General features: G+C 42.1%; 1 protein-coding gene across 1 annotated transcript in view; it reads left to right on the top strand.

The window, feature by feature from the left end:
• The window catches only part of NMD3 (NMD3 ribosome export adaptor), a 47,243-nt gene extending 35,119 nt beyond the window's left edge, over positions 1 to 12,124 (top strand). Inside the window, exons 14-16 of the mRNA XM_073674811.1 lie at positions 869 to 975; positions 2,719 to 2,789; positions 11,811 to 12,124. Of these exons, the coding sequence (XP_073530912.1) occupies positions 869 to 975; positions 2,719 to 2,789; positions 11,811 to 11,944 (312 nt within the window). The 3' untranslated portion in view covers positions 11,945 to 12,124. The remainder of the gene's footprint in view (positions 1 to 868; positions 976 to 2,718; positions 2,790 to 11,810) is intronic.
• The last annotated feature ends 3,622 nt before the right edge of the window (positions 12,125 to 15,746 follow it).

A 15,746-nucleotide genomic window follows, 5' to 3' on the forward strand; every position in this document is an offset into this window, starting at 1 on the left:
CAACTCGTCCCGCAAAAAATAAGCCCTCACATGGGCATATTGACCAAAAAATAAAAACGCTATGGCTCTGGGAACAAGGGGAGCAAAAACGAAAATGCAAAAACGGAAAATGCTCCGGGATTTAAGGGGTTAAGCTGCAAAAACAGTTTTTTTCTGTTTTTGCAGCTTAAGGCTGACTTGTTTCACCTGCATGGAGAACTCCTTTGACCGCATGTTTACTTCACAGTAAAACCTTCCAAATGCAAGCACCACACCTCAAATCAACTCCAGGCCTTTTATCTGCTTAATTGAGAATGACATAACGAAGGGATTGCCCACACCGGTCCATGAAATAGCCTTGGAGTCAATTGTCCAATTACTTTTGGTCCCTTTAAAAACAGGGTGGCACATGTTAAGGAGCTGAAACTCCTAAACCCTTCATCCAATTTTAATGTGGATACCCTCAAATGAAAGCTGAAAGTCTGAACTTCAACTGCATCTGAATTGTTTTGTTTAAAATTCATTGTGGTAATGTCTAGAACCAAAATTAGAAAAATGTTGTCTCTGTCCAAATATATATGGACCTAACTGTACATGGTGCATGTGTATATGAGTGTGTGTGCCCTTGCCCACAATTTTGGCCCCTTTTTATCTAGAATCTATATTTATCTTACTAATGCACTTTTCATCTATGAAACACTTTTTTTCTATTTTTTAATTTACGTTTGGAAAATGCTTTATTTCTCCAGGAGCTAGATTAGAGCAGATAAAGTGGTAGTGGGCGCTGTATAACATGCCAAGAGTTAGTGTAATTGCGATGTGCTGAGAGAATGTCTTCTGATGGCCTTTGACGTATTTTGACGTATATTTCTTTTGATCTCTCATTCAGGTTTTAATTAAGAAGAGTTATGACCGTTCTAGACGTCAGCGGAGGAGAAACTGGAAGCTGAAAGAGCTGGAAAGAGAAAAGGAAGGCATGGACACAGATGATGAAAGGTCTGTAGGTCGATTAATATTCAGGCTCTGTAGTTTTTAGGTCAATAGGTCTATTTTGTTTCTATTTGGCAGATGAACGTGACATGATGGCGCTCATCACTTCTAAGTTCAGTTACATTTGTGTCCTAACAATTCTCTTACTTATTGGCTGGAGGAGTCCAAAGTACTGGAAATGTCATCTCTGAAAGACACACGGGTTTTGTTGACATCAGAGGAACTTTGCCTTTCAAATCTCTATAACGTTTTGCGCAGGAAATGTTTTGGTCTGGGACTATTTTCTGCTTTATATCAGATGTTTTATTTCCAGTGTAAGCACATCTTAAAGGGGTATTCCTATCTTGGACACATGTGGCATATCTACATGATATTCCATAAATGTCTTGCAGATGCAGATCTCCTTTCTAGGACCTAGTGCCCCCAGATTGGGGGTTCTGTGACACCTGTCTTTCCTGGTGAGGTTATCACCGCATCCAGACAGAGAATACTTGGAGAGATGGGTGCTTGCTCCATGTTCTTGTTCCAGTGTAGGCAGGATGAGGTACCGGGTCTCGGAGTAGGACGTCAACTATGCCTGCTTTTGAAATGGTTTTCTAATATGAAGTATGGCTAACCCAACCAGATGTTTGACCTCAACCTTGTTGGGCACATTGGGATACCAATTATGCACTAGGCTTAATTCCTCAACCCATCAAGTTTTGGCTAAATGGCTGCTGACCTCTGCTTCCACATCTCTTAGTGGAAAGTCTGATCAGAGCATATAGATGTCCTCAGTTAGATATTCATGTTCACACACATGCTCATTTTGTTTAAACATCCACCTCCAAAACAAAAAACCTACAAGGTAAATGCCTAATAAGATGCAAACTTTAAAGCGAACATATCCTACGTAAGAGATTCCCTGGTCTGATGGCACACAGTGAACATGTTGGCTGATTCCTGCTGCCTGACGAGAGTTGTCTCCCACCAGCATTTTCCTGTCCGCTCAGCTAGATTGACCGGAAAGACCTGTCAGTCTAGTGGAGCAGGTAGGGAGTAGCCAGTGTGGACCCGTCTCTTTAACTAGTTACCCTTCCCTGGCCCCAGTCTCTATTTAATTTTTTTTCTCCGAAATGCTCCCAGCGTTTGTTTTTTGTTTTATTGAGGCACATTGATCGGACAGAGAACACAAAAGTACAGCACATGGCCTTTCACCATTTCATGTCCTACTTGATGCTTCCATGGGGCCTTGAGCATGGGTCATGTGAAACGGCCACAGACCGTGTGCTATTCGTCTGTATTCCCTGTCCCATATGTGCTTCAAATACACAAGATTTACATACCTTCACTTGGGTGGCGCAACTGAATTTGAAGCTATTTCTAAGGCTATTGAGCACCAGTGAAGAGCGTTAGTTGATCATTTGGATGTAATTATTGCCGTTCGGTGAAGCTAAGGGATGAGTGGTGCCGACATATCAATACACTTAATTTTATAGAGCAGGAGTTTATCTCTGATTTTTGCTGCTTGTGGTTTGGGCAGCATGAATCAGCTGAGAGATTCCCCCACTAGCAGGCATACATGTATCTGTAAATCTCCTCCAGTCTGACCCGGTCTTTTGGCTGCACTTTATGGAAAGCGCTGAAGGCTGTCGTGTAATTGATTGCTCCCAAAAAAGACTAAGCATTTAGCACTGGAACATTTTTGGAGCCATATTATTCCATTTCATTGTCTACATAAGTGTTTTTATTTTTCCTTTCTCTTACCAGGCAATATCAAGATTTCCTTGAAGATCTAGAGGAAGATGAAATTTTGCGGAAAAATGTTAACATTTATAAAAGTAAGGAGCTACATTTTTGCTGAAATTGCTAATTTAGTATATTACATTTTACAATGAATGGAGATTTATGGAGCATGTTAGGAGTGCAAATTTAAGGCCACCATACACATTAGACTAACATTAGCTGAACCTGCTTTTGTTGGCGGGATGAGCTGTGTAATGTGTATGGGGGCCTCCCGACTCTCCCCTGACAGATGATGTTGGCAGAGATGAATCCTTTTGTTGCTGCTCCTTTTGTTCTCCTCGAGATAAGCCGCTGCCAGAGGAGTCTGGTAGTGACCGAGTCATAGAGAACCTGCACCGATCGGCAGAGCGAGCTGTGTATGGGGGAGCTTTAAACTAGACAGCCACATTAATCACATTAATCACACTGGTTCATGCTGGAGGATAAATCGGGGGCATCATTAGACGTATATGTTTAGTTTAGGTTTACACCTTCTCTTGTCTTACTTTGTCCCAGAAATATGCATCAAATTTTGGTGAATGTTGTTACCTGTAAAGCTGCACCCCTTTCTCACAAAGCCACATATTTCCCCAAAGCTACGGTCCTGTTGAACTGGGGCACAAAAACTACCTAAAACATATAATATGGTGAAGACCTGTTTTTGTGGTGCATATTGTGCCAGATCTTTGGCACATTTAGATGAGTAAATCCCCTTAACCCCTTCACCACCTGGCGATTTTTCCTTTTTTTTTTTTTCCCTTCCCTTTTTCCATGAGCCATAACTATTTTACTTTTCCATCAATGCAGCCTTATGAGCGCTACTCTGTTGTGGGCCGAGTTGTACTTTTGAACAACACCATTCATTTTACCATATAGTGTACTGGAAAATGGGGAAAAACTTTTTTTTCTCGTTACACAGTCTACGGATCAGATTAATTTATTTTATATTTTGATAGATCAGACATTTCTGAATGCATCAATACCAAATATGTGAATTTTTATTTATTTATTTTTTCAAATGGGGGCAAAAGGGGGTGATTTGAACTTTTTTTTTTTTCCCCTGTTACTTTTTTACTGGCTTCAATGGTCCTCTTAGGAGACTTGAAGCTGCGATTGTCTGATCTCCTGTGCTAGATATAGCAGGGCTTAAAGGGGCATTCCCATCTCCAAAATCCTATCCCAAGATGTAGTAGGTGTAATAATAATATTAGCAAATACCTCCAATTAGAAATGTAGTATAGTATTTTTTCTGATTCGCTATGTCTCTTTGTGTGCAGGGCATTGCAGGACCTTAGGTATCCATGGTTACAACCACTGGTATAGTGAAAGTTAGTTAGCTAGTTGCTAGTGGTCGTAACCATGGATACCTAAGGTCCTGCAATGCCTGCACATGAGGAAAGAGAAATAGCGAATCATAAAAACTATACTAAATTTCTAATTGGAGGCATTTACTAATATTATTATTATTACACCTACTACATATTGGGATTGGATCTTGGGAGATGGGAATACCCCTTTATGCACTGCTATGTGTAGCACCATATCTTCTGCAGACCCCCCGGCTGTCATGACAACCCGTCTGCACCCGTGATCACATGACAGGGGTGCTTATAAGCAGCGGGATTTAACTGGTTAACAGAGCTCCACCCGCAGCTATTAGTCACTTGATAGCCAATTAAGTCTGCCATTAAGTGCGGGGAAAGATGCAGACTTGGCGTGCAAGCCCATATGAAAGGCAGGGGCACGACCTTTGACGTACTAAAACGTACTAATACGTATCTGCGCCCTGGGACTTAAGAGCCTGATAAGTATTAGTACGTCATGGCGACCGCGCCCGCACGCAGGCTGTGCGGGCACGATAGCCGCCGGGTATCAGTTGATTGTCACAGCTGACACCCAGTGCTATGTGCAGGGAGCGTTCCCGCACCGCTCCCAGGACATTAGCCCCCGCAATTCTGCGATCGAAGTCGATCGCAGCATTGCTGTGGCAAGGGGAAGGTGATCGGGATACTCACCTCTCCTGCCGGCATCCAAATCTGTCTGCCGCGGCTTCTCGGATGTTACCATGACGACCTGATGTTGTCATGACAACATCCGGGTCACCAGACAGCTGGAAGATACTTTGGTCATGCGCAGTGCATGACCAAAGTATCTTCTGCATCTGCAGCGCTGACAGCCTGTATAGCACAGGGAAGGTGCTCCATCCCTATGCTATACAGGCGATCAGAATTAAAAAAAAAAGTGAAAGTCCCATAGTGGGACAAAGAATAAAAGTTAAAAAAAGTGTTTAAAAATGAAAAAAAAAAAAAATTGTAAAAATCTAAAATAAAAAAATAATCCACCAAAAATAAAAATATAATGTACCCATCAATAAATATTATTATGAAAAAAAAAAACAACAAAACAATAAAAGTACACATATTTGGTATCGCCGCGTCTGGAACGATCTGACCTATAAAACTGTCCCACTAGTTAATCCCTTTAGTGAACACTAAAAAAAAAAACAACAAAAAAAACAAAAACAAAGCAAAAAACAATGCTTTATCATACCGCCAAACAAAAAATGGAATAACACGCGATCAAAAAGACGAATATAAATAAAAATGGTACCGCTGAAAATGTCATCTTGTCCCGCAAAAAACAAGCTGCCATACAGCTCTATCAGCCGAAAAATAAAAGTTATGGCTCTCAGAATAAAGCAATGCAAAAAAATATTTTTTTCTATATTGTGTAAAAGCACTGAAACATAGAAAAACGATATAAATGTGGTATCGCTGTAAACGTACTGACCCGAAGAATAAAGCTACCTTATCAATTTTACCACACTCAGAACAGCATGAAAAAAAATAAAAAAAATTCCTGAATTGTTGGTTTTTGTTTATTCTGCCTCCCAAAAATCGGAATAGAAAGCGATCAAAAAATGTCACGTGCCTGAAAATGGCACCAATAAAAACGTCAACTCATCCCGCAAAAAAACAAGCCGTCACATGACTGTTGGCCAAAATATGGAAAAATTTTATTTCTCAAAATATGGCGATGCAAAAACTAGATTTTACAAAAAAATGCGTCTTTTAGTGTGTGACAGCTATCAATCATAAAAACCCCATATGATTCTGGTATCGCTGTAATCGCACCGACCCAAAGAATAAAGTCGTCTAATCACTTATACCGCCCGAGGAACGGCGTAAAAAATAAACGCTAGGGTTGGGGTTGGGGTTGGGGTTGGGGTTGGGGTTAGGGTTGGCCTAGGGTTGAGCTAGGGTTGGGGCTAGGGTTGAGCTAGTGTTGGGGTTAGGGTTATGGTTGGGATTTTTTTCAAAAGTAAAAAAAAAAAGAAAAAAAGATGACTATATGGTGATTAGTGTTGAGCGCAAGTGCTCGCTACTTGAGTTTGCATCGGGTGCTCAGGTATGCACCATGTATCGCGGGTGCTCAAGTGACATGCTCGAGTCTCCGCCTGCCCCATATGCTTTGTGGCCAAAAAAACCTTGTGGGATTGCCTGCCATGCACGAGCGATCCCTGCATTTTTTTTTCTGGGTGTCTAATAACCGTGAAACATGTGGGTGGGGACTCGAGCACGTCACTTGAGCACGTGCGATACATGGTGCATACCTGAGTACCCGATGCAAACTCAAGTAGCGAGCACTTGCGCTCAAGACTAATGACAACTTATTCAATGTGATGACCTAATGTTATCAAATTCTGTGTCGTACCTCTGGGTTCAAAATGTTCACTATACCCCTTGATATAATCCTTGAGGGGTGTAGTTTACAAAATGGGGTCACTTGTGGGAGGTTTCCACTATTTAGGCACATCAGGGGCTCTCCAAACGCGACATTGCGTCCGCTTTCGATTCCAGGCAATTTTGCGTTCAAAAAGTCACACAGTGCTCCTTCCCTTCTGAACTCTGCCGTTCGCCCAAACACTGTATTTTCCCCACATATGGGGTATTGGCGTACTCAGGAGAAATTACACAAGTTTTTGGGGTCAATTTTCTCCTCTTACCCTTGTGAAAATAAAAAAAAATTGGGGCTAAAACATCATTTTTGTTGACAAAGTTTGATTTTTTTTTTTTTTTCTTTTCACTGCTCCATGTTATAAACTTCGGTAAAGCACTTGTGTGGTGAGCACCCTGAACCCCCATCTAGAGAAGTTCCCTGAAGGGTCTAGTTTCCAAAATGGTGTCACTTGTGCCTAAACAATGGAAACCCCCCCACATCAGGGGCTCCCCAAATGCAACATGGCGTCCACTAATTATTCAAGCAAATTTTACATTCAAAAAGTCAAATGGCGCTCCTTCCCTTCCGAACCCTGCCGTGCACCCAAACAGTGTTTTTTCCCCACATATGGGGTATGTGCGTGCTCAGGGGAAATTGCACAACAAATTTTGGGGTCCATTTTTTCTTTTTACCCCTGCAAAAATAAAAAAAATTGGGTCTAAAGTAACATTTTTGTGAAAAAAGTTAAATTTTTTCTTCCACATTCCAAAAATTCCTGTGAAGCATCTGAAGGGTTACTAAAGTTCTTGAATGTGGTTTTGAGCACCTTGAGGGGTGCAGTTTTGGTGTCATTTTTGGGTATTTTCTGTCATACAGACCCCTCAAAGTGACTTCAAATGTGATGTGGTCCCTAAGAAAAAAAAAAAATGGTTTTGTAAATTTTGTTGGAAAAATTAGAAATCGCTGGTCAACTTTTAACCCTTATAGCTCCCTAATAATAAAAAAAAATGTTGGTTCCAAAATTGTGCTGATGTAAAGTAGACATGTGGGAAATGTTATTTATTAACTCTTTTGTGTGACATATCTCTCTGATTTAAGGGCATAAAAATTAAAAGTTTGAAAATTGCTAAATTTTCAAAATTTTTGCCAAATTTCCATTTTTTTCCACAAATAAACGCAAGTGATATTGAAGAAATGTCACCACAATCATGAAGTACAATATGTCACGAAAAAACAATCTCAGAATCCGTGGGATCCGTTGAAGCGTTCCAGAGTAATTACCACATAAAGTGACAGTGGTCAGAATTGTAAAAATTGGCCTGGTCATTAACGTGCAAACCACCTTGGGTTGTAAAGGGGATAAGGCGTAACCGTCACTTTAATTTTTATTTCATAAGTCACTAATACACATGAAAATAAGTAACTCCGTAATATATCTTATCTCCTATCTCAGTAATGGGGAAAGTCTGTCGTCACTGAATACAGATTTTACCTCAGAAGTGAGAATATTGATAATCACTGATCAATTCTGGCACAGAAAGAAGCAGATTTCTTGTATAAGATTTATTACAGAAACTTATTTTCATGTGTACTATTAATTTATGAAATAAAAATGAAAACGACTGTTACCCTTTAATATTTAATTTCCTGACGTAACCAGTCAAATATGATAACTGAGAAGTTAGTGTAGAGTACTGTGCAAAAGATTTAGGCAGGTGTAAGGAAAATGCTGCAAAATCAGAATGCTTTAAAAAATGAAAAGTATTAATAGTTTATTAATCAACACAGTGCAATGTGAAAGCACTAAAGGGAAATCTAAATCCAATCAATATTTGGTGTGACCGCCTTGTGCCTTCACAACGGCTCAAAGGTATCAATTCTTCTAGGTAGACTTGTACCAAGTTTTTGAAGGAACTTGCATACAGTGCCTTGTGAAAGTATTTGGCCCCCTTGAACTTTTCTGGCTTCAAACGCAAAGATATAACTTCACATTTTTGGGGGAAGAATCAACAACAAGTGGGACAGAATTGTGAAGTGGAATGAAATTTATTGGATATTTTAAACTTTTTTTTAAAAAAAGTAAAAACTGAAAAGTGGGGCGTGCAATATTATTTGGCCCCTTTACTTTCAGTGCATCAAACTCACTCCAGAAGTTCAGTGAGGATCTCTGAATGATCCAATGTTGTCCTAAATGACTGGTAATGATAAATAGAATCCACCTGTGTGTAATCAAGTCTCCGTATAAATACACCTGCTCTGTGATAGTCTCAGGGTTCTGTTTCAAGTGCAGAGAGCATCATGAAGACCAAGGCAGGTCCGAGATACTGTTCAAAGCCGGATTTGGATACAAAAAGATTTCCCACGTTTTAAACATCTCAAGGAGCACTGTGCAAGCGATCATATTGAAATGGAAGCAGTATCAGACAACTGCAAATCTGCCAAGACATGGCCGTCCCTCTAAACTTTCATCTCGAACAAGGGGAAGACTGATCAGAGATGCAGCCAAAAGGCCCATGATCACTCTGGATGAACTGCAGAGATCTACAGCTGAGGTGGGAGAGTCTGTCCATAGGACAGCAATCAGTCCTACACTGCACAAATCTGGCTTTTATGGAAGAGTGGCAAGAAGAAAGCCATTTCTCAAAGATATCCATAAAAAGTCTCGTTTGAAGTTTGCCACAAGCCACCTGGGAGACACACCAAACATGTGGAATAAGGTGCTCTGGTCAGATGAAACCAAAATCGAACTTTTTGGCCACAATGCAAAACGATATGTTTGGCGTAAACGCAACACAGCTCATCACCCTCAAAACACCATCCCAACTGTCAAACATGGTGGTGGCAGCTTCATGGTTTGGGCCTGCTTTTCTTCAGCAGGGACAGGGAAGATGGTTAAAATTGATGGGATGATGGACGGAGCCAAATACAGGACCATTCTGGAAGAAAACCTGTTGGAGTCTGCAAAAGACCTGAGACTGGGACAGAGATTTATCTTCCAACAAGACAATGATTCCAAACATAAAGCAAAATCTACAATGGAATGGTTCAAAAATAAACATATCCAGGTGTTAGAATGGCCAAGTCAAAGTCCAGACCTGAAACTGCTGTTCACAAACGCCCTCCATCCAACCTCAATGAGCTCGAGCTGTTTTGCAAGGAAGAATGGGCAAGAATTTCAGCCTCTCGATGTGCAAAACTGATAGAGACATACCTCAAGCGACTTGCAGCTGTAATCACAGCAAAAGGTGGCGCTACAAAGTATTAACTCAAGGGGGCCGAATAATATTGCACGCCCCACTTTTCAGTTTTTAATTTTTTAAAGTTTAAAATATCCAATAAATTCCGTTCCACTTCACGATTGTGTCCCACTTGTTGTTGATTCTTCCCCAAAAAATGAGAATTTTATATCTTTATGTTTGAAGCCAGAAATGTGGCAAAAGGTAGAAAAGTTAAGGGGGCCAAATACTTTCACAAGGCACTGTACATGTACTCACTCGCACATACATACGCACATATACATATACTCACTCACACATACATACACACGCATACATATACTCACTCGCACATACATGCGCACACATACATATACTCACTCGCACATACATGCGCACACATACATATACTCACTCGCACGCATACATATACTCACTCGCACATACATATACGCACACACATATACTCACTCGCACATACATACGCACGCATTCATATACTCACTCGCCCATACATACGCACGCATTCATATACTCACTCGCCCATACATACGCACGCATTCATATACTCACTCGCACATACACACGCGCACGCATACATATACTCACTCGCACATACATACGCACACACACATATACTCACTCGCACATACATACACTCACTCGCATATGCGCACGCATACATATACTCACTCGCACATACATACGCACGCATACATATACTCACTCGCACATACATACGCACACACATATACTCACTCGCACATACATACATACATACATACATATACTCACTCGCACATGCGCACGCATACATATACTCACTCGCACATACACACGCGCACACACATATACTCACTCGCACATACATACATACATACATATACTCACTCGCACATGCGCACGCGCACGCATACATATACTCACTCGCACATACATACGCACACACACACATACTCACTCGCACATACATATACTCACTCGCACATACATACGCACGCATACATATACTCACTCGCACATACATACGCACGCATACATATACTCACTCGCACATACATACGCACGCACACATATACTCACTCGCACATACATACATACATACATACATACATACATATACTCACTCGCACATACACACGCGCACGCATACATATACTCACTCGCACATACATACGCACACACATATACTCACTCGCACATACATACATACATATACTCACTCGCACATGCGCACGCATACATATACTCACTCGCACATACACACGCGCACACACATATACTCACTCGCACATACATACATATACTCACTCGCACATGCGCACGCATACATATACTCACTCGCACATACATACGCACACGCACACACACACACATACTCACTCGCACATACATACATACATATACTCACTCGCACATGCGCACGCATACATATACTCACTCGCACATACATACGCACGCATACATATACTCACTCGCACATACACACGCGCACGCATACATATACTCACTCGCACATACACACGCGCATGCATACATATACTCACTCGCACATACATACATACATACATACACTCACACATGCGCACGCATACATATACTCACTCGCACATACACACGCGCACGCATACATATACTCACTCGCACATACATACGCACACACACATATACTCACTCGCACATACATGCATACATACATACATACATATACTCACTCGCACATACACACGCGCACGCATACATATACTCACTCGCACATACACACGCGCACGCATACATATACTCACTCGCACATACACACGCGCATGCATACATATACTGACTCGCACATACATACTCACTCGCACACACACGTGCACGCATGCATATATACACATACTGTACATACACATGCCCTCACATTTGTAAATGTCTCCTTTCCTTACTGGTGTGCCTATATAGATATCTCTTGTTGCTGTAAAGCATATATCTCGTATATGAAACGCGTTGGTTGTGAATTGTATGCTCGCACTTGAGGTTCTTGCTTTTCTGTCTGAGAACTACAGAAGACCCTTCAGGTCCCGAACACCCCGCATGATGTGCTCTCCCGGCACTTTTCGGCCTGCTCCTTTTCTGAGCTCACGCTGGCTTTTCTTCTTTCAGATGCTAACATTGCAGTGGAGAGTGACACTGATGAGGAGGGAGCTCCCCGGATCAGCCTGGCAGAGATGCTAGAAGATCTTCACATTTCTCACGATGCCACCGGTGGGGAAGGGGCAGAAATGCTGACGGAATAGACTTTCTTCAAAGCGTCCTGCTGCTGCGTCTAATAGAAGAGGATTTATAATGTGTCCAATTTCATTTTGAACCATCTAAACGTGCGCTCAGACATATTCTCTCTGAACTTGGATTACTGTACACTAAGCTCTTGTGTGGTTTCCCTCCAACTGCCAAATATTAAAATAACTGGTGGTTAAGCTGTTTGGATCTTTCTCCATTCTCCTGTGCTGACACCTTATGAGGAGCGGATGAGCACAACACATACTCCAGGTGTATGCAGGACAGATTACTACAAAATACACGGAATAAACCGCACCTGAATCTGGAGCTTCACAGCTCACGTCTCCTTCCTGGCAGCTGTTACTGCTGAGATCTCATGACATTGAGAAGGAGAATCTTATTTCACTTCCCCGTCTAAATGTATTGGCAATATTAAAGGGGTTTTCTCATTTAAAGAGGTTGTCCACTACTTTTTCATTGATGACCTATTCTTAGGATAGATGATCAATGGCTGATCGGCTGGGGTCCGACAGCTGGAACCCCTATCGATCAGCTGTTATCTTTGTTGTTGTCGTCGTCTGCTGTTAGTGCTTACTTGTGCAGCTGGCCATCTTCTGGTAGCGGCCGAGGCTTGGTACTGTACAACCGCCTCCTATTCAGATCAATAGGAGGCAGATGTGTAGTACCCTGCAGCGGCCACTATCAGAAGACGGCCAGCTCCACAAGTGAGTATTTCCAGCTGGCAGCCACCAACACAGATAACAGCTGATCGGCAGGGGTGCCGGACTTGGGACAATCAAACATTGATCACCTAAGGATTGGTCATCGGTGCTATAGTAGTGGACAACCTCTTTAAGGAAAGTGAACCCCCAAAAGCTGTTATACAGGGTGGGCCATTTATATGGATACACCTAAATTAAATGGGAATGGTTGGTGATATCAACTTCCTGTTTGTGGCACATTAGTATATGGGAGGGAGAAAACTTTTCCAGATGGGTGGTGACCATAGTGGCCATTTTGAAGTCGGCCATTTTGGATCCAACTTTATTTTTTGCAATGGGAAGCGGGTCATGTGACATCAAACTTATTGAGAATTTCATAAGAAAAACAATGGTGTGCTTGGTTTTAACGTAACTTTATTCTTTCATGAGTTTTTTTTTACAAGTTTATGACCACTTATAAAATGTGTTCAAAGTGCTGCCGATTGTGTTGGATTGTCAATGCAACCCTCTTCTCCCACTCTTGACACACTGATAGCAACACAGCAGAAGAAATGCCAGCACAGGCTTCCAGTATCCGTTGTTTCAGATGCTGCACATCTCGTATCTTCACAGCATAGACAAATGCCTTCAGATGACCCCAAAGATAAAAGTCTAAGGGGGTCATATCAGGAGACCTTGGTGGCCATTCAACTGGACCACGACGACCAATCCACTTTCCAGGAAACTGTTCATGTAGGAATGCTCGGACCTGACACCCATAATGTGGTGGTGACCATCTTGTTGGAAAAACTCAGGGAACGTGCCATCTTCAGTGCATAAAGAGGGCAACACATCATCATGTAACCATTTCAGATATCCAGTGGCATTGAGGTTTCCATTGATGAAGAATGGCCCCACTATCTTTGTACCCCATAATACCACACCATACCATCAAGATACGAGATGTGCAGCACTGAAACAACGGATACTGGAAGCCTGTGCTAGCATTACTTCTGCGGTGTTGCTATCAGTGTGTCAAGAGTGGGAGAAGAGGGTTGCATTGACAATCCAACAAAATGGGCAGCACTTTGAACACATTTTATAAGTGGTCATAAACTTGTAAAAAAGCTCATGAAAGAATAAAGTTACGTTAAAACCAAGCTCACTATTGTTTTTCTTATGAAATTATCAATAAGTTTGATGTCACATGACCTTCCCATTGAAAAAAATAAAGTTGGATCCAAAATGGCCGACTTCAAAATGGCCGCCATAGTCACCACCCATCTGGAAAAGTTTTCTCCCTCCCATATACTAATGTGCCACAAACAGGAAGTTGATATCACCAACCATTCCCATTTAATTTAGGTGCATCCATATAAATGGCCCACCCTGTATATGTAAAATAACCAGCAGAGCAGGTACTATCCCCACCAGGACAAGCGCGGGTACTCGCCTTCTTTGTCCATTGTTGGCTACTATTGGGGTTTTGGTTGCCGCGGTGACATCATGTCGACATCACGCATCACTGCTGTAGCCAATCACTGCGCTTGGCAACTGCGCCAAGGAAGATGGCACGTGCTGCTGTGCCCAAGAATTGCCTGCAATGGGGATGTGCGCTGTCAACGTACCATCACCTCAGCAGCCAAAACCTGAGGCGGGGAGCCAACCCTGAACCCGGGGAGTGTGTGTACCTGCTATGTTGGTTATTGTAGGTAAATAAGAACATTTATGGGTCACTTTCCTAAAAGTGGAAAATGCCTTTCAGTAAACAAAATGTAAGTAATTGCCTGCTTCAAAGAGGATGGCGGTAAGTTGGTGACGTCCCCTTCGTTAAGTCATCAGGTGTGGAGACATTAGGACTGAACAATGACTGGACTCCTATATGGCTGCCTACATCTATGTATTTTACTCCCCTAAGGGATTGCCGAACCTGCCCCTTTCAGAGGGTCAGGAGGAGCATTGGTGGTATCCCAAGATGGCAAATATGGAGGACAGGTTGGACGTGATTTAATGCAACTTGTCGATCCTTTTGTCCTCTTGGGAGATAATTTGCTGTCAGGTGTGTGGCAGCCGCAGCTTATCCCCCTCTTCAGATTGAGAACACATTATGCTGGACACATTGAAGCCTCCTTGTCATGGCTGAGCAGTTCAGTGCTCCTTCCCAGCTTCTTGTTTCCATCGATCTCTGACTTCTTAAAAGCCTCAGCTGTCAATCAGGCAAAGATGGATGGAAAGCAAATAGGTGTGACGTGCACTGAACCTCTCTTCCATGCCAAGATTGCACCAAGCACCTGTACTTGGCTTGCATAATCATTTTGTGCTGACAGATTCCCTTTAGGGCTCAGACGGCCATATAAATCGGAACGAGATCGAAATGCAATGCACGGACTGACCGGCAGCTATCCCAACCTGAGCGTGACTGGTGCATAGAAATATATGAAGCAGTCACTCTTGGGTCGGGAGAGACGCCGGCCAGTCCATACACTGCGTTTCGATCTCGTTCTGATTTATACGGTCGTCTGACTGCGCCCTTTAAGTTGTATGGGACTACACTTCAATATACATGGTCTTAAAATTCTGCTTAAATCTGTAAAGTGCGAGGACCTATTAAGTCAGAGCCTTACAGCAATCATAGTGTTTTAAGTGTTGGATTTTTTGCTCCCAAATCGTATGTCATATGATCCCCATGCGACTCATTTGTGTTATGCTGATGTATGGCGGAGGGTTCTGGTTCACAGAGCTCTATCCTTATTGTATATGTCACCCCCCTCTAATACTGAAATCTGATGCCTGTGTATGATCCCAAAGCACAAGCCCAACAATAAGAGTCTGGATTAGTCCAATGATTAGCATTACCCCATAGGCGTCATTCTAATATCTATATTATTCCTAGGAGGTATTACCATTATTTCTGATTCTTTTTGGCTCTGCGCTCCATAAAACTAAGTATACAGTTTGCGGTGTTATATAGGTCTCGCCATGTGCGAACATCATCCTTAAAGCAATTTTCTTTACTTCTTGCCGAGATCTATACTCTGCTCTTTATATGAGAGGTGCTGGTTCAGCTTGAAACAACTGACCGTTTAACCTGCTTTGCAAATGACAGATGTGATTAAAG

Source organism: Phyllobates terribilis, unplaced genomic scaffold, assembly GCF_046119375.1.
Source record: "Phyllobates terribilis strain yellow unplaced genomic scaffold, ASM4611937v1 Scaffold_3__8_contigs__length_932513732, whole genome shotgun sequence".
NCBI lineage: Eukaryota > Metazoa > Chordata > Amphibia > Anura > Dendrobatidae > Phyllobates > Phyllobates terribilis.